The sequence below is a fragment of the Xyrauchen texanus genome, chromosome 14, assembly GCF_025860055.1.
Source record: "Xyrauchen texanus isolate HMW12.3.18 chromosome 14, RBS_HiC_50CHRs, whole genome shotgun sequence".
NCBI classification, from domain to species: Eukaryota; Metazoa; Chordata; class Actinopteri; order Cypriniformes; family Catostomidae; genus Xyrauchen; species Xyrauchen texanus.
Window position 1 is genome coordinate 45,616,960 of NC_068289.1, and position 23,909 is coordinate 45,640,868.

General features: G+C 39.5%; 1 protein-coding gene across 1 annotated transcript in view; it reads left to right on the forward strand.

Annotated features, from left to right (window-relative positions):
- The first annotated feature begins 503 nt into the window (after positions 1-503).
- The window catches only part of cwc22 (CWC22 spliceosome associated protein homolog), a 58,236-nt gene continuing 34,830 nt past the window's right edge, over positions 504-23,909 (forward strand). The window contains exons 1-6 of the mRNA XM_052142603.1: positions 504-598; positions 6,708-6,804; positions 17,811-18,022; positions 19,467-19,519; positions 19,603-19,680; positions 19,798-20,055. Coding sequence (XP_051998563.1) covers positions 536-598; positions 6,708-6,804; positions 17,811-18,022; positions 19,467-19,519; positions 19,603-19,680; positions 19,798-20,055 — 761 coding nt within the window. The 5' untranslated portion in view covers positions 504-535. The remainder of the gene's footprint in view (positions 599-6,707; positions 6,805-17,810; positions 18,023-19,466; positions 19,520-19,602; positions 19,681-19,797; positions 20,056-23,909) is intronic.

Sequence of the window (23,909 nt, forward strand, 5' to 3'; positions counted from 1 at the left end):
AAATCCTAGGCTCAACTCAGGTAACAACAATTCACAATATCACACGTTTTATCAAAATTCCCTTAAACGTTTATCAAGGCCATGATTAGATCGTTATTCTTATTCATGTGGAAACCTATTTGTTTTAACATTGATAAAACATATTTTCAAGATGTTTTTTTTTTACTTTAATTTAGTCAAAAGTGCCCGTAATGGAATAATCATATAATATATCATATCTTATATCATAAAATCATATACTGTTTATAACCCATATACAAAGGTGGTTCTTGAAAACAATATTTATAATATATTGTAAATTATATATATATTATATTATATATAGATTTTTCCCCAGACTAAACATTAAATTAGTCAAGACAGTAATGTAATGTAAAATAATGTGAAGACGTCTGTTTACTGGCTCATAGTGTTTTATAAAGGTGTGATATTTATCACCAACATTTGTTAAGTAATGCAGAGCGAAAACGCGTTTCGTTCTCCAGCAGTACCTTGCGGGTGCCCGTAGCGTCACTTCAGGAAGACGGCGTGAAGAATGGCGGCTCAGTCAAAAAAGTCCGAAACGGCTTTGAATTTGAGTCCTACATCTGGACACGAGGTATGAATATGATCGTTCAGTCAGTTACTTTTGACCGCATGGAGTCTGTTTAACTGGGCCATTGATGTGCTTCGGTGGTTTTTTTGGGGTATCGGGCCCGCACACATGGAGCAGATGGCGCTTCTTCAGTGTGTTTGAGATCGGTTCTGTGTGTTGAAGTCGTAAATACTGATGTAAAACAATAATAAACACTCATGTGACCGTTAATACAAGCTTCAGAGATTTAAGAGTCTCTGTATTCTCTCTAAAGTGACAGACCTGGACATAAACAAAAACAGTGACATATCAGGTCACTTATATACGAATGTATTCATAAATATCTGAAGATTTAGGCGCTTTCTATATTTGTCTAGTCATGCTCAATTAATATATACGCTGATTATTTCTTAAGAAGGCCAACTGGTTTTTATATCTAGTGCTAATATTTTAATAACCTTCAGACTACCAGCGAAGACCATCACTGTTTTGTTGAAATAAGTTATGGGCTTTTAAAGGGCTATTTATTGCAAAGTAAATTTTCATGTCTACTCTTTTTTTTAATGACTTTTCATTTATTTATCCATGTATCTTTCTCTCTCTTTTTTTCTTGCCATACAAACTTTTAATTTTTTGATTTCAATAGACACTGGTGGCCAACATTTTGGAGTAATGTACATATTTTGCTCTTATGGAAAGAAATTGGTACTTTTATTCACCAAAGTAACATTCGACTGATAACAATGTATAGTCAGGACATTAATAACATGACAAATTATTATTAAAATTTGAAAGAAAAAAAAAAAAGAAATATTAAACTACTTCAAAATGTTTTAACCCAAAAATCCTCCACATGCAACAATGACAGCTTTGCAGATCCTTGACATTCTAGCTGTCAGTTTGTCCAGATAATCAGTTGACATTTCATCACATGCTTCCTGTTGCACTTGCCATAGATGTGGTTGTCTTGTCGGGCACTTCTCACGCACCTTACAGTCTATCTGATCCCATAAAAGCTCAATGGGGTTAAGATCCATAACACTCTTTTCCAATTATCTGTTGTACAATGTCTGTGTTTCTTTGCCCACTTTAACCTTTTCGATTGGTTTATTCTGTTTCAAAAGTGTATTTTTCTTTGCAATTCTTCCCATAAGGCCTGCACCCTTGAGTCTTTTCTTTACTGTTGAACATGAAACTAGTGTTGAGCTGGAAGGTTTCAATGAAGCTGTCAGCTGAGGACACGTGAGACACTGATGTACTTGTCCTCTTGTTTAGTTGTGCATCTGGCCTTCCACATCTCTTTCTGGCCTTGTTAGAGCCAGTTGTCCTTTGTCTTTGAAGACTGTCGTGTACACCTTTATGTGACATCTTCAGTTTTTTGCAATTTCAAGCATTGTATAGCCATATTTTTACCTAATATTAACCTTAAGACATGCCAGTTTATTGTACTGTGGCAATTCAAAAACAAACACAAAGACAATGTTAAGCTTCATTTAATGAACCAAACAGCAGTGTTTGATATAATGGCTAGTGATTTTCTAGTACCAAATTAGCATTTTAGCATGTTTACTCAAATATAAGGTGTTGGAGTGATGGATGCTGGAAATGGGGCTTGTCTAGATTCACACGCGGACACATGTGTGATTGATCAAAGCAGTGACCAGTCACGTGCTTGGCAATCACATTCCTACCAAGACAGGAATGCACCGTTAAGAGCTCTGAATAAGCGGCACTCATGTGACTTCTCATTCCTAAACAAGTCAAAAGACCTGGTACATGTGAATCTATCTTGTTCATCAAGGAAAAGCTATTAATGTTTAAAGTGACATATGTTAATATACATCAGGGGGTTCAGGGCTCTACGCTAACTTTTTTCCCAAGGAGTACATGCGCTCCTAAATGAAAAAATGTAGGAGCACAGTGAAAATTAAATACAGAGTTTATTAACAAACAATTTATTACATACATATTTATACTGCGTGTATGAGTGTGTGTGCGTGTACTAAGGGACAGCACATACCTCCCAAATCACATATGACCCATGCCTACTAAAATCAAAGGATATCAGTCGTCCAGCTGCTTTTGTATGTTGACAGTCTGGCATACTTAGAGGTCCGCCAGCGATCTCACTGTGGGATTAATGTAAACTCAGTTTTTGTGGTGGAGTCTGAAAGCCGCCCAAATTTGATGAAAGGTTCTCCTTCTTTCACAATGAAGTATACGATGTTTATCTTTATTTTCAGCTGCTTCCACTTCTCCTCCTCAGACTGCAGCACTTGCCTCCTCAAGGCTGCTGACACCGAGCCTCATGGTTTCTCCTGTCTCATCCATAGCACTGGATATGCCGCCATGAGATGTTTCGCTACACTATCTCTTTTCAGGTTAACAATGGGCATTCCGGCTCTCTTCGTAATTGGTGTTAAAACAATTTGAATTAAATTATTAAATGTAATTACACTCTTCCTTAACCACAATGCATTTAAAAATGCATTGATTTGTTAAGAAAAATAATACTATTAAACATTTGCATTTAAAGTATAACTTATTGTATATGAACAAAGTGCATATAAATCTAACCAATCAAAACTAATACAATCTGAACAGCATAATAGACAGGGCTACCGCTGGCCAAATTGATGCCCTACACGTGATATGAGCGTGAATCGATCGTCTGTGTTCCGCAACTGCTTTCGGGTCCTTGAATAACGTATAGCGAGCGAGTAAGGGCAGCCGGTGGACTTTCGGGTGCCATCCTAGGGTAAGATGGTGTCCCCCTAGGGAGTTGATGCCCTACGCAAACTGCGTAGTATGCATGTAGGTAGCAGCAGTACTGATAATAGAATAATGCACCATATCAAAGAAAAATAAATAATTAGCAAAACTGCAGCATCGCACAAATTGAAATAAATGTAAAAAAGGATGTTATTTCACGTGTGCATTTAAAGTATAACTTTTCAATGTATATAAACAAAGTGCATATAAATGTAACAATTCAAATACAATCGGAACAACATAAGTTGGCTCCGCCCTCCCTCACGCATCTTTGGTTCATTGGTTGACACTGCGTGTGTGATTGACAGGAACAACAGGTGAGGCTTTTAGTCTGAGCGGACAGTCAGAACTAATGTGTGCGCTTGAGCATTGAGGCCTACACTCACCAAAGGATTATTAGGAACACCATACTAATTCTGTGTTTGACCCCCGAACTGCCTTAATTCTACGTGGCATTGATTCAACAAGGTGCTGAAAGCATTCTTTAGAAATGTTGACCCGTATTGATAGGATAGCATCTTGCAGTTGATGGAGATTTGTGGGATGCACATCCAGGGCACAAAGCTCCCGTTCCACCACATCCCAAAGATTCTCTATTGGGTTGAGATCTGGTGACTGTGGGGGCCATTTTAGTACAGTGAACTCATTGTCATGTTCAAGAAACCAATTTGAAATGATTCGAGCTTTGTGACATGGTGCATTATCCTGCTGGAAGTAGCCATCAGAGGATGGGTACATGGTGGCCATAAAGGGATGGACATGGTCAGAAACAATGCTCAGGTAGGCCGTGGCATTTAAACGATGACCAATTGGCACTAAGGGGCCTAAAGTGTGCCAAGAAAACATCCCCCACACCATTACACCACCACCACCAGCAGATTGTGAAATACTCAGACCGGCCCGCCTGGCACCAACAACCATGCCACGCTCAAAATTGCTTAAATCACCTTTCTTTCCCATTCTGACATTCAGTTTAGAGTTCAGGAGATTGTCTTGACCAGGACCACACCCCTAAATGCATTGAAGCAACTGCCATGTGATTGGTTGATTGGATAATTGCATTAATGAGAAATTGAACAGGTGTTCCTAATAATCCTTTAGGTGAGTGTATATTATTTTATCGTTATTTTTGTATCTTTTGAATATTCATATCTTAATTTTTTTGTATATTTGTATAAATTGATTCTGATATGCGAGCCGGCTCCCAACATTCACCGACAAGAGCTGACTTGTTCGCAAATGACCATCACTATTTCAGATGTGGGTTTCCTGACACGAAGGAGGAGATGCCCACCTGTTTCTGCACTCTACAATATTTGCAGAACATGACGTTGTTTTCGAACTCTAGCCATGGGAACATTTTGAGCCAATTTGCATTGAATCTATATGTTCTCCCTCCACCGGCTGCAGTGGACGTTGAAGTGACAGCTGTGGTCACGGTAGCATCGCTAACGTTAGCCGTCTCCGGTAAACCTTGTGAAGAGACTTCGTTAGTTGAACCTTGCGAATCCCCCTCGCCAAATTCCTCTTTCTCCTCATCTCTTTTTCGCTTAAAATAAAATGCGATATCGCCTATACCGCTACTTTTTCCATTGTTCACCTTTCTCTCTCTGACTGGACTGCGTCATCACAGAAAACTCCGCTTGTGGAATGTGGGTTTTGTAATTTTTAAACAAATATCTTAAAAAGGGAGGGGGGTTACGTTTGTATTCTTTATTCGCACACTGTGCTCGTAAATAATTTTTCCAGTTCGCACATATCTATTTTTTAGGGGCAAATGCGAGTGAAATACTTGCACTGTAGAGCCCTGGGGTTTTCATATGACTCATGTCAGCGCAACCTCTGGTCCAATTGCCTATTTTTCTACCTTCCAAATGAATGTTTTCAATGTTTAATGTGCACATCGCCAGCTAACTTGTATGGACAACTCTTAAAATCGCCCTTCTGAACTGAACTAATCAGTTAATAAAACTGAACAAATTTGTGAAACCGTAGCAAGCAACACTAAAATACCCTTTTTTTTTTGCCGCTAATTCTACAAAATTATGCAGTTAATTTGTTTTACTTGAATAATTAAAATCGTTGGAATTAGTGGTTTTAACTTGTTCTTTAACTAATTATCCCCGGAAAACATGGTCTTGTGATCGTCTCACCTTTTTTGCCCCTCATGAGTTTGCTTCCCTGAACAATACAGACTTTAAAGAACCATTAATGGAACATAATATGATGAAAATAAAATGGAACCGATTCTGAAGTAGATGTCTGACCTTACCATCAACTTATTTGCTTGCAACAAACTAGATCAAAGGAACAGTGTAGTGCTATTTTTGCAGGGCTCATTTGTCTCTTATTTTTTATTTATTTTTATTTTTTTTAGGTTCATGTAAAGTGCTGATATGACACTTCCATTCCTCTCACTTTTTATCCTTTTTTTTTGTCGGCGGCCAGGTGCTGTGTTTCTGAATGATTTACTCCTCGAGCGCTCAGCATTTTCAGTGTATATAACTTTGAAATACAAGCCTACCTGCTGAAAGGCAGATACATTTTAGAAAGACCATGGTTTCTCATAAGCTTGCAGAAATCACTCTGTCCCCTGCTTTGTATGGTGTGGTATTAGGCTCAGTGGGGACAGATAATGTTTGCCACACGTTGGTATTTTTATGCTGAGGAAAGGAACCTCATGGCTGTTTTCTTTTTTAAGTATCCTTCTATTGCCTTCTTAGTCCTCATCCATCTGCAACTTAACAGCAACAGCATGGATAGGCTTACATTACCAGAACCTACTGCATTCTGTTTGTCCTACGATTGAAATGGAGACAGTGGCAGCCGTGAGTGGCATGTCCAGTTAAATCAGATTAGATTGTGATGCTTTACTGCTGTAGGGAGAGGATTTTGAAGCGCACATGTCCAGATGATTATATAATAAGAGGGACAGGCCTAGCATCGGCCATTGAAAACACATATCTTCCGGCCGCTAGTGCAAGCTGTTTGTGTTTAAAAATATGCAGTTATAGTGACTTAGTAAGGGAGGTATGCTGTCAGCAAATCAGAGCCCCTCACCTTGAAATCCGATCACATGTGGTCACAGGAGAAACATTTGAGGTGCATGTTAATACCATTGAAACAACAACTTTTCTTGGCTTACAACTTTGAATTGGATTTTCAGAGATGGATGTTAATATCTGGTCAGTTTTTCTTTATTTACTGTAGTTTATGTCCTTTATTTAGAAATCCATTCCACTGTCATTTACCTTCTTTTCTAGAACACTGCTCTCACAGCGCACACGCATACACTGAGACCTACTGTACTTTGTAACTGTACTACTTTTTTTTCCCTCAATCTCCCCTCTCTGTGTTCCAGCCTCCTAGTCCTGTAGGGATGGAGCTGCGGCAGAGGAAGGCCAGCACGAGTTCATCTGAGGATGAAGACCATTATAATGTGCTCAGGAGTATTGCGGGTGAGTTTGATTTTGTTTTGGTCTGTAACTTTATAGCAACAGTCTCCAATAAAGAGCTTCAAACAGTGGTGTAGTGAGTGTTATGCAAAGGACCACTGTGAACATAAACAATTGTAATTAGGGCTGGACGATCACAATATTCTTTTTCATATCATTCGATATGACAATTGCACATTGCACATTGCAAAAAAAAATAATATATATATATATTTTTTTTTATTATTTTTTACATTCAAATTATTTTCATATTTCTTAACATACAGATATCCAAGTATGGGGACATAGAAGCCCTTGTGACTGAGGAATTATACTGTATGGGGCTTCAGGGGTATCTCCAGAGAGAAACTTTTGAAAATGTAAAAGTCTGAATGGACCATTTTTCCATTTTCATTAAAGTGAGAAAGACTAGGCTACAAACTAGTAATTGTTTTGTCTTTCATGCTTGTCAGAGATGATGAAATCTGAATAATTTCACAAAATTAGAACAGAAATCTATTTCTTTATTATTAAAGGCTTGGATTAAGGCTTTATGGTCTAAAGGTGCTCTGGAAACACGCACGCTCATGTTTAGTCACATGTGGGGAAAAGTGGATGCGGGTGCGGCCCGGGACAGGGCATCAGTGAAGCGTGTTTCAGTGCTAGAGAAAAATATTCACGAATACAGGGCAGAAAGATCAGATATGATGTAACCGGCACTGTTGTTTTGTCGCGCTGCTCACTAGAGATGATTAGAGGTCGTAACCGTCGTCATGATGTCTTGCAGTCAAGATGGAATCAATCTGGGGTCCAGATCCAGAACACGGTGACCTGCGTAGTGGGGGCAATAGCAACTTCATACAGTCTGAGGCTGTGTTTCCACTAAAACAGAAGAAATCCGCACAAAGCCTCTCCCAACGCTAGGGAACCACTTGCCCCACGCTGCTGTCAATTTTACAATCCACCTCACAAGCTTGATGCTCAGCTTCCATAGGAAGGAATTGAAAGCGCTTACTCAAGTGAATGTTTCATCACGATAAATATTGATATCGTTTTATCGCCCAGCCCTAATTGTATTCGATTAAATTAGTGTGAAATTGAGGAACTTTCCCCTGCAAATGTGTGATTTCTTTCAGTGAGAAACAACTACATCTTTTCACATCAGTTTCAGTGTGACATTAATTTATCATTCAATAAACACAGACTTTTCTGCTTTGTTTTTTCAGGAAAATATGAGGGGATTTTAAAAAAAATTCATGAAAATTAATAAGATTTTTCATGGGAATTTCTTTAGTGGATATAAATATTTCTAGGTATACTTTGCTATGAACTATTAAGTGTCTGCTAGAAATTGCTCCATGTAGAGTAAACTTTGTTTGTGAGCGAGTCATTCTTTTGAGTCAATTCTTTACAATGATCGGTTGAACTGGTTCACCAATCAGGATTTGGCAAATCAGTCTGAATGATGTTTCAGAATTACTTTATCCAGTAATCAACTAATGATGGGAAAATAACTTTTTAATTAATTTGTCAATAAATGTGGGTGTCCTGTATTTTATTAGACTTATAAGTGTAAGCGAACCCAAGTAATACGTTTGCCTGAATTCATATCGTACGTTAAATAGTAGGACGTTTTGCTTTGTTAAATTGCAATGCTGCTGGCCACAGCTTCACTGAATATCATGGATTAAAAATAGTCGAAGGTTTAACTTCAGTTAAACAAACTGGTTGAATCTGATGAGCAGAAACGTTTGACTCCGCACTGAACTGGAACATAAGCCTTCTTGTTTCCTCACAGCTGAGACCTACTTAAACATTTCAAGTCAGCACAAGGGCGAACAATGTGACACAGCAATGCTTTACTGCAGATGCACCTGTTACAGAGGAACACACAGATTGTCTAACTTGTTTCTGTTGCCGTGAAAATGTATCTCAGCCAAATGGCTTTTTTTCTAGCAAATATGTGGAATAAAAGAAATTTTTCCCAGACTGTACAGTGGAGATTAGTCATGATGCATTTAAGTTCCAGTAAACTTGCCAAAGAATTAGGATTTTCAAGCCATGAATTCCCTCTGGAATTCCAATGGGTTTTTAAGATAGCAATTTTCGATTTATGAGGAAAATATAGGTCTGTGTTTAACATTAGTTGAAGACACTCATGTTTTGTTCTTCCAGGTTAGCCTACAAATTGATGTCATGCTTTCATATTCTGTTCTATTTAAAGGTCTTGCAAACATTGGACTTGGAGCATTCCTTTGGATTTTGTGATGAAATTTGACAGATGCATGCATGGTTATGAGATTCATTACTTTTTATCCAGGCATTTCGCATTGGCCTTGAAAGCATTGCTGCTGTTAAATACATCTAAATTGAATCAAGCTTTAGAAGCATTTGCCCCAGTTGGCTCCTAAGTCAAACTTGTAGAGCAATGGCAAGTCAATGAGTGTTCTATTTCTTTTCATTCCAGACCGCCAGAGGCAGTACTGAAAGCACTTGTGGAAAACTCTTGCGCTTGAGCTTTGACCGGGAATTGAATTAGAAAGTTGTCAGCTCTATCTCTTCTTCATTCTCACTTGACTGAATCAATTGTGACGATATTTTGTGCAGCTTTTTTTTGAAGAGTGCATCAGCTCACATCCGTAAACTGTTTTGTCACTGTGTTTACGGATTGGATTGGAAGTGTGGTTTATGAGCAGTTTTCCCACGGGATTCGCTGCTCGCTATTGGGAAGTGCTGTTTATGAGCGTTTTCTCTGGGAAGCACCCGCGAGACAGTCTTGTGCTTCTGAAAGGTGTCAAACTTTTGGTTGCCTGTAAGTTTGTATACCTTTGCAAACACATACACTCTGAAGCCCTGGTTGCCTAGGTTTTAATGAGTGCAGGATCGTCGTTTGTGTGAGTCGTTAACGAGTGCTGGATTTAAACTCATTGGATTGTTTTTAGGTGAGTTTTGACATCAGTATGGATACATCTAGATGTTCTACATGCCCTGATGTGATGGTTATCAACGATGGACCTAATCAGTGCTGTGCTTGTCTTTGTGTGGACTATCTTGAAGAGGCCATGTCTGCCCCATGCACTGAGTGCTCCATAACGCCTCTTACTGCGTGTTGACCGTGACAGACAGGTCTGGAATCCCCTGCAGAGGATTCGGTTTTCCCAATGTCTGATCGTAAGCATAAGCAAACACTTCAATACAAAAACGAAATCTTCTGATTTAGTGCACAAAGTGGAACAGCTGTCTTCTGCTGTAGAACTTTTACTGCTGCTCCTGGCTAGAGCTCAGCCTACAACAGAGGCACAGGACAAAGTGCAGCATGAATCATGCATGCCATTGTCACCAGCTATTCATGCAGAACAGGAGTTAGATGTGATGGCAGTGTCTGCCTCTGACTCGCTTTTTGGTGCAAATCCGGTTCCAAGCTCCGTGATTGGTGAAAGTCTGCCTGTGGCCCAGTCACACCACTCTGACAGTGATAATGTGTCTGACAAATCGGGTGGGTCACCTTCAGTGGTAATGTCCTTGGAGGGAATATTGAAAGCAATGCTCGCCATATTAATCTGGACCCCCCACAACTAGCAGTGGGGGCTCTATGTGATTTTACAGCCGTACTGGTGTCTGCATTAGAGTTCGTCAAAGGCCACACTCCCTGATCAACTGGCCTGCACACTGGCTGGGTTGCTGGGCCCGGAGGCAGTGGGTCTTGGCAGCATGCCAGCTGTAGAATGCAGTGTTTTGGTGCTCATCGTGTCCCCTGATGAGGCACTCTATGAGCGTGCGTTGCCCCAACATCGAGTGCAGATGAACAGATGAACTGCTCTCATGGGCATACACCTCTACAGCATGTCTTGGTCTTGTTTCTAATTCTTTGGCACAGTAGCAAACTCATCTGACCATTTAGTGATGGATCTAACTGATCTTGCATTGCAGGCGATGGGTGTAATTTGCTAACCACTGCGGCACAGCTTTGAGCACTCTATTGCAAGCACAGTGCCAGGTTTGGTTGACCCAATTCCCTTTGCCAGAGGTCTGTTGGAACAACTTGAGCCGGTTTCCTCTAGTACCTGGTCGAATCTTCGGACCGGCATCACAGGAAGCTCTGGATCGGCGTGTTTTGGTCTCAGAGACACGTTCCCGTCATGTAGGTACAGCTTCAGGCCTCAGGGCACCAACAGCAAGCCCTGTTGCTCGCTATCAGAATGTTCGTGCAAAGCCTACATTTAAGCCTCCTCATCAGTTTCTCCATCGGAGCCCCCAACATCCACCTCCTGCCAGACCATTCCAACGCTGGCTCATTCAGAAGCAGCTGTGTCCAGTGCGGGACAAATACACAAGGGTCAAAATCACACTGTTGCATTCAGGCCCTGGCTCCATGGTCATTGTAGTGTTCCTCCTCAAAGGAGTTCCAATGGGTCCTCTACCTTCACGTGGGAGGTAATAAGGATGGATACCTGTCTTTTCGGATGGGATGGAGTCTGGCGCCGTATAGGAGTCTAAACTTGGAGCGGGGCCTTGTGCACAGCACAAATAAACATTGAGCCCTGCTGTTATTTGCTCCTCAATGGCCTGTGAAGCCATGTTTTCAGGGCCACCTTGTCCTCTACCCAGCAGATTAGATCTGCTGACTCTGATCTGTTGGAGGGGAGAGTTTGGCATCCTCACCCAGACAGGTTGAAATTGTGGGTGTGGCCACTGGGTCCACTGGCCTCTCTTGGAGTGTTCACTGGGGACCAGTGACACTGTTCTGAATGCTCGTGCAGCCTCTACACAGAAATTGTATGTAAGAAAGTTGAACATGTTCTATGACTGGTGCAACGACCATGCCGCTTATCCACTACACTGTTCTGTAGGACGGATTTAAGATTTTTTCTTTTGGAGCTTGGACGTTCTGCGTCTACACTCAAGGTGTTTGTAGCAGCTTTGGTAGCCAACAGTTCTGAGGTGAGCATTGTCTCACTTGGGTCTGACAGGTTAGATGTGTCCTTTTTGAAAATTTGAGCCTGTAATGGACTCAATGATGTTAAATCGCTGTCTTTTGAAGTCTGCATTTCTCTTGGCCATTACAACAGCGAAGTATGTGAGTGAACTCCACCAAAGACATTGTCTCCTCAATTTATGAATCAGCCCATTGTGTTAGCTGCTCTGCCGCCAGATCAGGCTGACATGCAGGTTGAGCTATGTCCAGTTAGGTCTTCAAGATTTACATTCACAGGACAGCAGCCTGGCGCAAGACTGACCATTTGTTCGTTGGCTTGAGTGATGCATGCACAGGGACTGCGCTCTCCAAGCAGAGATTAGAGCACTGGTTGACACGGGTAATTTCTCATGCATATGAGTCTTTAAGGTGTCCTGTCCCCTCATCTATTCACTATCACGCTACGCATGCTCTCGCAATATCTTGGGCAGCACTCAGATGTGTATTGTTTTCTGAAATTTGTGCAGCAGCAACATGGGCTTCTGTCTGCACTTTATTTCATTTCTACAGACTGAATGTTACTCCACTGCCAGCAGTTTGTGCTGTGGTTCTTTCTACTTGCACTGATGCATTGCAAGGGGATTCCTTGTGATTGTGTTGGTATTCGTCTTCCACTAGTGCTTTTAGTACTGTCTCTTGTGGTCTGGAATGAAAGGAAATAGAACACCTCATCCAGTGCCTATAAGGAAGGAGCTAAGTTCCTTGGAGAAAACAGTAAGGATTAAATTTGTATAACTTATTTATATTTAATTAAAAACTTTTGATATTTTACTGCCAACTTCGAGAAAAAACGCGACATGACATTCGGCTACTTTGGATATTGATAGCGTAGTTGAAGTTGCATTATCACAGCAGAAGGGTTGCTATCATGTCACAATAAGTAAGCAAGAATTTTGCAATTACAGAGTTTTTGAGACTTTTATTTGTTCTGTTTGTGTGTCTTATATTTGAGAGGGTTGTCACTCAATGCAGATAAATAAGTAATAAAAATATACCAACGCGCTATATGCTATTGGACTGGCTTTGGTAAGCTCGGACGTTACCGGTTCTGCTGTCAGTACTGGAGAAATTAAGAAAATACATGTATTATTGCTATAAAGAGAAAGTTATTTTATCTCGCCAGCCATTTCTATGTATAATAATTCTATGAAACCATTTGTCTGTGATGCAGTTTAGCTATTTGCAGAGAGAGAGAGAGAGAGAGAGAGAGAGAGAGATCTCGCGAGCACAACACAGCCCAGCTAAATGAGTGACAGAACTAAACATTCAAATGTAGCCTGGTTTAGGTCTGTGATATTAGTCTGATTTTATTTTATATTTCGCCTTCCAAAGATTATGAAAAGAATATTTATACATAAGCCGCATTCTGTCTAGCACAACATCCTTCCCTTCACAGCGGTGCACTGACATTTCTCCCTAAAACTCAAACTTAACGTCAGAATCAGCACGATCGGTGATTGTTGTAAAATGCTACTGTTGCTAAACTGCGGGACGCGTTTAATAGTAAAATAGCACAAGAGATACCGTTCCCAAGGCGGCGCGCACTCCGAAACAGACAGCAACGAGACAAGCAAAGTATAGACTATTTTGGGTTTCATGTGCGCATCTAAACGATCAACTATACACAAAAATTTGTCTAAACGACCGACTTGGAGATTCACTTAAACACAGTTTATGTCTTAAATGGACGTAGTTATGGAAATAGTTGGGAGAAAATATGCTGCATCAGGAGTCTATTAGATCTGAATTCGGTCTTAAAGGGGAAGCATCCTAATAAACATGTGACGATTGAGCCATTACTGCGAATCAAACAACAAAAGGCAAAGAGAAAATCACTTACAGCTCTTGAATGAATAACTTATGCATTAATAAGCATTAATCTATCTATGATAAACTATGCAGTGTTATTTTACAATTGATTACTAGATTATTAGATTTCTTTTTAGACCACACCTGAACAGTAGTGTTAGTAGACCTTCCTGAAATTAAATCACTGTGCCTATATAATGTTTATCTTAAAAAGATCCGTTAAGAATACAGTTGAAGTACCGGATCGATAAGCAGTATCGGTAAGATAGTAATACCATTAAAACCTTAACGATACCCATCCCTAGTTATGCCTGTGCTTCTCTTGGATGCTCTGAATATTGGATTACGTGTCTGGATTGCCCCTTAATTAAAGCTGCATTTGGATCTCAACCTTCGTGTCTCGGAGCAGTTCAGTAACACCTGCTTTGTTTATTTAATATATTTGTTATACATTATTTATATAATATGTTTTTACATTATACATTTTTAATTTAAGTGTCAAGTGTTCAATAAATGTATTTGTTGAGAAATTTTGTCTATCTTAAGTAATTATTTGTGTTACATTTTATCTTGCAAATAAAAGGTTCAAATAAGAGGTTAAAAACAAGCACATATCGGCCAAATATCGGCCAAAATAAATCGGCTGCATTAATCGGCCATCGGCCGACCCGGATTTCAAAAGATCGGCATCGGCCTGAAAAAAACAATATCGGTCGACCTCTAGACGAAATACTCGATTAGAATGCTAACGCACCGCCAGCTGTTACTGTCAATATAACGGAGAGATAGACTTAAGAAGACAAGAATATATAGATTGGTTGGTTGATTGATAGATACATTTATAATTACGATTTACAAGTATTGAAGTATTGAATTTGTTGAAAGCATAATTAAGACTTTCTTATGAATTTTTCAAACATTGCAATTTGGAACATTACTACAAACTTTTTATAATTTATAACCCGTGAATCCGGCCCCTGGTTCTTGGTTCCTAACCCTAGGTAGACCTTTGTTCTTACAATTTGACTTGTAATGTTAACAGCCAAAGCCGAGTAACGTTTTATTTTATCACCAAAGCCCATTTTTACTCGCATTGATTTGAAGCTTGGCCAGTGTTAATTTTTTACTCTGTCTGCATTCATCCCTTGGAGTCTAAAATGGCAGGCTTACCACCAAAGCTTGATATTAAGAGTGAGACCATCACAGAGATTGAGTTCCATTTCAGGAAATGAGACCAGCTGCCTGGAAGCCACTTATCGCAGCGACTGCTGCAATTATGCATTTCAAGATAATTTAACAATAATCATCCCTTCATGCATTTTTAAATCGCTGCCTTGAAATTCACGCCGTTTGCATGTTGTGATATTTCATAATCTTAAATGTCTTCTAACAAAGGGTGAAAACCGCACGTATAAAGGCTTCGATATAACAGAGGGGTCTGCTTTTTGTTCATTTTATTTAGTAGCTGTGTTTGAACTGAAAGAATCCTCAGGAGAACAGCAGGTGTTGAGTCACAAGCCTATTTGAGAGTTTGCCAGAATGCTCTGCTCTTTATAATTATTTCAGGAGTTTTAAATGCTTTCCAGAACAGATTCAGTGTCTTGTTATTAAGTGATGGCTTGTGGTGTTGTGAAAGTTACTTGAGGATTTAGCGTAGCATGCATTCAGTCGTACTCCTGACTAGGGTTGCACCGATTGCAATTTTCTTGGCTGATTCCGATTTTTTTTAATTTTTTTATTTTTTTTTTTTGCAAGTGTGACCTGCACCAATTTTTTCCGATTTTCTTTCTAAGAACTATTATTGACCGCATATACAAACAAAATCTACCATTTTATTTTCATAATAAAATAAATTATTAAACATTACAATTTCCCCCAAACTGCACTAAGTTACAAGATCTTCTCTCACTTAAACAACTCTCAAATTAAAGTGCTCTGTGACTGGAAAGAGGTAGAAATAACAATTAACAGCAAATTAGTTGCTTTATATAACAAATGTTATTTTCCACTATTTTTATAAATTGACCTTTTTCTCTTTATTACTCATCTAACAAAACAATTCCAAAGATCTGAAAAACTGAAGTGTGCAATACGCTCAACTTATGTTAGATGTCCAAATATCAGTTGTAAAACTGAGCACTGATTCGGGAACGGCTTGTAACCATACCTGTCAACTCTCCCGTTTTTCCTGGGAGTCTCCCGTTTTGTTATTTCTCCCCAAAAAAACTCCCTTAATTTGTATGGCCCAAACCACGTTATATGAATAATCACATCAATATATTATTCCAAGGTGGTCCAGTTGCCAGGTCTTGAATGAAACGCATCCTACTCACACAATCGACACATCGTGCACATTACAAATCATTTATGACCTCAACCTGGCAACCTACAACCCAGTTGCGCTGTTGATATCCGCGCAGGCAGTAGACGCGGGATGTTAAATCAAGCATCACTGGTAGAGGGGAGGAGAAGACTCAGCTGGTGCTCCGGTGAAAACTAAATATACATGTACATTTAACAACAGCTGGATGGAAGAATTTAATTTCATATCCCGAAGCCATATCGACAATGCCCATGCCTTTTGCAATGTGTGTCGCACTGATTTTAATATCGGACACGGTGGGAAAAATTACATTACTCAGCACATTAAATCACAACGGCACAATTTCTATAGTATTTAGCCTGCCTCTGCCATCCAGCACCCCACGTCCCCTCACCCGGATTTGTGTACCCAAATGTTGACAGATAACAGGCTGTGACATGACACGAAATTAAACAACTCTGGCAACGCGACGTTGGAAAGTACCTCCTACTCTGTATCGAGGAAATGTATCAGATTTCTGAACCCTCAGTCCTCAAATATGGAGAACAGCTTGTCATCCAGGGCCATGAATTCCATAATTTTTCTCGTAATTGCTTTGGTCTTTTCGCTGCTCATACCAAGGGATGATAGGAGAGGCTACTGACTTGTGACTGGCTCTGAGATCTGGCTAGCTTTAGCCGCTTTACCTTTTTAGCTTCTTTTTTAAAATGGGCATTTTCAGCTGGGTGATTGTTTTAAATGTCTAATTAGGTTTGTTGTTCCGGAAGTTATTGTGGTGGTTCCCCCATGGTTTACTTTGGCCTTACAATTATTACACATTTCGAACTTTATGTATTCTTCACTCACAGTGAAGCTCTTCCACGCCAATGACATGTTTACGTGTGCCTGTGACGTTATTGCCTGCGCCGCTGGCAACAAAACAGACCGGCTTGGAATCGGAAAGACGTGAGGCTGACCGGCCGGTCACCGGTCCGGCCGAGCATGCGGAAAATTGGCTAATTCCAGTCCCTGGCCGGTCGATTGGTGCATCTCTAGATGTAACGGTATGAAATGTTTACGGTATGATAGCCTTTACAAAAAATACCAGCGGTATCATGGTATTAAGTTGCCTTGTTAAAGTTATTAGCAGTTTAATATTTATTTATGGTATATCGTGTTTTCCTGGAAATTAAGGTGGACCTGGTCAGTTGCTTTGTTCAGGGGAAAAAAAACACAGGTGGCATCTGTATATGTCACACTGACAGAGTTTGTATAGGGGAGGTACTTGGACCCATGTGCGGCCACCCGAGTCCCGACTTCCCTTGACACGCTCAGTATGAAGTCTGAATTACCTAAGGAATTACAGATCTCTATGCTTTGTAACTCTGTGCTGTTTACAAATAAAGAGCTTTTAGTCTGAGTTGAATAGTATGCCTTTTGTATTCTATTCATTAACGTTAGAGAGTGTTTATATGTGGATATTTGAACCCTCTATGCTGTTTATTAATTATCCGGTTCACTGAATGAATGTTTTTACTACGAATGTGATGAAACTTAGAACATTGTTATGATTGACAGAATATTTAAACTGGATGCATAAAGTACTTTGTTAATGCAAAATATTCTAAATTGGCCACTCTAAAATGCTTCTACAATCTCTATGACTATGACCGTGCCGTTCACATGTGTGGCTTTTAAAACGAAGAAACAAATGAGTGAAATGGGGATTTCACAGATTAGCGCTTTATTTAATCAAGTCTATATGATGTTGTGTAAATTTAGCCGATTCTCGCTCTTTATTTAACTGAGATTTACAATGGAAACTTTCATTTGTTATGATTAGACTCTTTCTCCAATTCCGTTACTTTTTTATTTTATTTTTACTTCATTTATTTTAAATGAATAAATGTGTTAACCACCATGTCTTTACGTTATATTTTTCAGAGGGCCAACGTAACCCTGAAGCAGATAGACATAAAGGTTGTCCTGATTCAGACCAGCCTAAGGGTGCTGGCTCCAGAGATGGCAGTCCACGAGCAGGTAGCCCCACCGAGAGGGCATCGACCAAGTCCAGTGGCTCTGACAGTGACAGCAGTGAAGACAACAGTGATGATGGTGTAGTGCACAAGATGAAGAGTAGAGTCGCACATATCAGGGTGAGACCCAGTCAGATAGCATTTTCCTTCAACACTGAAAGATCTATTTTGACTGTTTACACAGATTTTCATCTATCCGAGAATTCCAATCATTTAGATTTTATATTCCACACAGTTTATTTGTACCATATTTTTGTACACTAAACACTGAAATATGATTCAGATATCAATTTACTTGTGAAGAGTGCCATTTAGTGTCTTTGTTACCAAAGCAGTAGTCAAGTTGGCAATTTTATTTATGTGAAAAATCTGAAGTTCGGCGCAGCCTGCTAAGGCTAAATAAAACTAATTTAAACTAAAAACACAAAAAGAGGATTCCGTTGTCACAGTCTGTCCCTCTAGTCTTCCTAGGACTCTTATTTTGAAGTTTTCCCCCAGACTACATCTCCCATAGGTCACTGCCCTCATCACTTCCATCTGCTCCTCATCATCCTCACCTGTATTTCATTACACTCATTTAGCTCCTTGTGTATAAATACCCTCTAGTTTTTTCATTCGATTGTCAGTCCTTGATAGTGTTACGTTGTGTTGTAATGTTTAGCTTTATAATGATGTTTAGCTTTATAGTTTGTTCCACTCCAGCTTTTGTTCCACTCTGGTGTTTATTATTAAAAGTCCTAAAAGTATCTACTGCTGCGTCCTCTCTTCCTCTCCAAGAACCCAATGTTACAGAAGGACTAAATTAATCTATTGCCTGCAGTAGCAATCCTCCTCCTTGAACAAGGAGACTGGCCAGTTGAGGATCACGCTAATTTGGTGCACTATGATGACCACGCTCAATGTACAATAGTATGTTGAAGGAGATGTTGCTTTTGTTCTCACTGGAAGATCGTGACTACGTGGAGGTGGCTCTACGGCTAACCTTTCACTGTGGATAAGAAGGATGAGGACTTTGAATCTCCTTCCACGGTTCCTTCCTCAGCCTTCCACTTGACCAACAGCCGCTGCTGTTGGTCTCAGACTGCAGTGCCATAGCTTCCCCAGCCACCACAAACGTGACACAGTAGTCAGCCCTTTTTTTCTGTGCTTGCAGACATGACGTAAACATGCATGGACAAATTATGTAAGCCTGCGATTTTGTTCCAAAACCGACCCCACAGCTCAAAATTTTAATAATTATTGTAGGCTTACCGTAGTGAATTAGGGTAAGGCTAGGTAAGGGTTTTGAATACAGATTTATGACACGCTCATTATCATAATCGCACATAGGGCTGCTTTAAGATGGGTCGGGCATGTATTTTAACATTACAGAAATACACACTTAAGATGTGGTTCACTTTCAGTGATATAGAAATTCAGATTAAGCTTAATGTGAGCATTTTTTTCTGATTGAAGAGTTTACGTGAAGGCCTTTAATTCCAATTGTGCTATTAGTTTTATAATAACAGTTTATTTGGCTGCATCTAGTTGTGTTGCAGTGCTAACATGACAGTTTTTGTTTCAGCATGTCTCTGATGATGAGGGCAAAAACAGACGAAGAAGCACCTCGCCTGACAGGTAGGTCTTTAGTAGGCCTCGACTTTACAAAATCAATCCAGAATTCTGAACTTTCTTTAAAACTTTGCATTGTGTCTCCTAAGAGATGAAACTCAGAGGTCACCGTCAAGATCTCACTCCAGATCCCGTTCTCCACCAGATCGCTATGGAAGGGGTCGTAGGTGAGCAAAAATGTGTTTAATCCCTTGACAGATTTGTTGTTTTCTTTTCCCTCCTGACGTAAAATATCACACCTATCAGTTCTGACATTTTTCTGTTCTCCGGTGCCCTCTCATCAGGTCCAGGGAGCGCGAGCGAGACAGAGGCCGCTATGGCGATCGAGATTGTTATGAGCGGCGCTCTATCAGAGAGAGGGATTGGGAACACAGGAGGAGGGGAAGGTCGGCCTCACCAGACAAGAATGACAAACCTCCTGAGGAACCTCCGGTGAAGAAGAGAAAGGAAGGTTTGGATCCCATCCTGACCCGCACCGGTGGAGCTTACATCCCACCCGCCAAACTGCGCATGATGCAGGCGTTGATCACCGACAAGAGCAGGTTTGTCTCACACTGAAAGGGCGGTGGCCCTACAGATGGTAAAAATCATATTTTGTGCACTCTGCTCAGCATTTTTGCATATTGTAAAGTTTATTTTAAGCTTTAAAGGAGATGTCTGTTTATTCTTGTGCAGTTAGTTACTGTTCAAACAAGATTCAAATTTCAATTCAATTTATTATAATTTTTTTTACCCCCTCCCTCTCTGTCTAACTATATGGCGATTCATTGATCCAGATAATTACCAGAATTACTAACAGACACTAAACAATTATTAACATTTAATATTTAGATTCTATCTATGTCTATTCAGTACTCAGCAACTTGCCAGGGGCATTTACATACAGAATGCTTAAAGTTACGGGTGCCAAATGCTAATGGTCAAACTAAGGATGAAAGTTATAGTGGTATATAGTAAAGTGGTAATATTCCCAGTAGGATTGTACATGGTGTGATTGTAGCTCAGCTTCGTCCATCATGCAGGTATACACCGGCTTAAGATAATAACTGGCCTCGGCGTGCGCATGTAGATGAATGGTCACCTTTCTTTTTATGCATAAAACATTTTTAGTTACGTGATAGTTATGGGTGCTTCATTTTAAATCATGGAGAGATTGTATATGGGAGAATCAAATATATGCCACTACTTTTGCCATGATGATTCAGATAGATCATAATTATTGCTTTGTTCTGTGACGTGTTTCAAGTTTACTGCATCTATAGCCAAAGTTGGCAAGTGATATTTTTGACAAACTTTACTAGTTGAGTTGTAATGATGAATTATTTCATATTGCTGCACTGCTCAGCGTGAACCGCTAGAGGGCACATCTCTATCACGGGGTTTATGAAAATATGCACAAATTGTTTGAAATACAATTGTTGATGGACTTGGTTTAGAGCATTTATACTGAATCTGGATAATAATTATTTAGCAGTTTTATTATTCTATTATTTCTGAACATCTGGGTTTATTAGATTTTAATTTATTTTACATTTACGATCTGTTGACAACTTCCCCCTCTGGTGCATTTGTACATTTTTCTTGCATACCTTTGTTTCGTAAAATGAAAATAACTTTGATTTCTCTAACCAGGTTCGCTTGCATTCTAATAAAGAACATACAATTTGAATCATGTTGGAATGCATTTAAAAGTTGGAAAAAATCAAATCGTGAATCGACCATAAGTTTGATAAAAATCTAGATTTTATATTTTTTGCCATATCACCCACCCAGCCCTACTTCAATTATATTGATTTTGAAGCCTCTTTGGAGACCATGCTAAAAATAGATTGTGATTTATAGATGGTTGTAAAAGGCATCCACATGAATTCAATGAAGTGGTCGATTCAATTCCTCATTTAGAGGAATGGAGGTCACCAGCCAAGAAAATAGAGGTGCCCCTCAGGGTTGGAAGATATGTATAGCAGTTGTCCTGTGCTTGAGGCCAGACGCTGTGAGATAGGTGATAAGAGACAATGCATCAGAGATTACTCTCAAGTGCAAATAAGGGCAGGAAATTTGATTGGAATATAGCTGTCCTCCATGAAAATTAGCATTGCCCCAAAAGACCTCCCCATCAGCATTTTCCAGGGTATTTCATGCCAAAGTACCCACTGAGGAACAGGCAGCTTTAAATGACCTTTAAAATCTTCACTGTCCAGTATCTATTATAGGGTGATTAAAAAGAAGTGTAGAAATGTAACATTGCTGCTATGTTAACAGACTGACCTGCCAGACCTTGTATTTTAAGGAGCGATAGCATCATGGGGCCTATATAGTTCTTTTCCCATTCTGTTCATTATAGTGTTTGCAAAGGCAGCACTGTATTGATATTTCTAAAATATACCTGTTAGGGCTTGTTGTTAACCCCTGACCATAATATCAAACTTTTGCAGTTAATTCAGCCCAAACAGCTTTTCTAACATTTTAATTTTCTTTTGTAGATAATTTCAGCCTTAGGTGTGCCATCTATTTTTGAGTTTTGTCAGCTTGGTACTTTTTAAGAAGTTTATGAAATCTCCCATTGATTTATATTGACAATGATCAACATTCACAATTGTACTAACTGCGATGGAATCACCGTAATACAGTATTTGCATACAGAATATCGATGGGTCTTTCTTAAATATATTTGTACGCTGAACTGTAATTGGTCTTGGCTTTATTGTATATATTTACAGATCTATATTCACCTTTACATTGCACATTTCCTATATGTTGATTGTTGTGTTTAACTGAAAACAAGATGTGCCCTATGTCATGACAATGGCAATGCAGCACTTCAGTTTTGACTTGGGGCGGCTGTGGCTCAGGTGGTGGAGTGGGTTGTCCACTAATCGCAGGGTTGGCTGTTCCATTCCCAGCCCACACGATGGGTGAATGAGAATGCTTTGAATAACGCTAAGGTTAAAAAGGCGCTATATAAGTGCAGACTATTTACTTCTGTTATATGTCGCGTCTGTGTACAGTCAAACACTAGCCTTTCAAAGTACACTTCTTTTGAATGTGCACGCATACACAGACAGTTGGCGCATGTGAGCAATGACTACTATGAGAGACTGGACTATTTATCTTCAGAAGTTTAGACCCATTAGAGTTTAGACCAGAGTCTTGTTATACAAAGCAGGTATTCCTGACCACTTCACACACGCACTCTTGACATGCACATCATCTGTGATTGTTTTCCACATTCGTCTCCTGTTCTTTAGTGCCGTTTACATCATTTTGCACTTCTTCATGAAAGCAACGACTCAATTGTGAGTTTTGCCACCTCGTGGGCAAACTAATTAGTGCAAATAATTCCAGGTGCATGCATATTCTGCGCGTTCAGTGTATGCATGGTTAGAAAAATCTGGCTGCACGGATTCAGGGCTCGATAATTATGCTGTTTGCGTATTTTTTATATAATAATTTTAAATTAATGTTAATTCGTTGATCCAGAGAATTGCCATAAATACTCTTAATAAACTGACACATCACAATTATTCACATATAATATTTAGATTTTTCTAACAAATCAATATTTATATATCAATGTCTATTCAGTACTCAGCAACTTGCCAGGGGCATTTCTTTTTATAATTTCACATACCAAAAGGTTAGCCAGTAATTGTAGAGGTCATTTACATACAGAAGCCTTAAAGTTAGACTAAGGATGAAAGTGGCCGTAAAAAAATAAATAAAAATCTAATAAACCTTTTGAATGTCCACTTTAAGATAAATTGTGATAATTTCACTTTCCAAATCCATCTTGGACAGAAAAGTGGAAGTGATTTAACAAGGAGTGACTATGTTACAAAGGTGATCTTTGTTCCTCCATCTTCAATTTAGGGCTGGGCGGATTTTCAAATTTTTCCTATTAATTCGAATTTGTGTTTTGACATGATTTCCTTCTTTTTTTTTTATCGAGAAATAGAGATTTTGCAAAACAAATATTGCAAACATTAAAGTTAGATACTGTAATCCACCAAAGGCTGAATAAGGAAGAGAAAAAATATTCATAGTGCTTGTCTTGATGCCACTCCCGAAAAATTGGTCTGCACGCATTCAGTGCTAGATAAATGTTCTGGTGATGAAGTTTGCATCACTGGTCCTGGACGTAGACCAGCTGGCAACTTCCAGGGACTCAAGCGATGGTGACATCTGGCAATTAGATGTGGCGAGCGACATGACAAAATTGAGAAAAGTTAACTATGCATATGAATGACTTTTGGCAGCAAAAACCAATAGGAGTCGAGACTTGACAGGGGAGCTTATGTCATCCATCTCCAAGTCGAGTTTGGCAACACAGAAGTTGAAGTTTCTGTAAGCCTTTACTCTGTTTTATATGGTTTGTCTGTAACATTAATATCATATA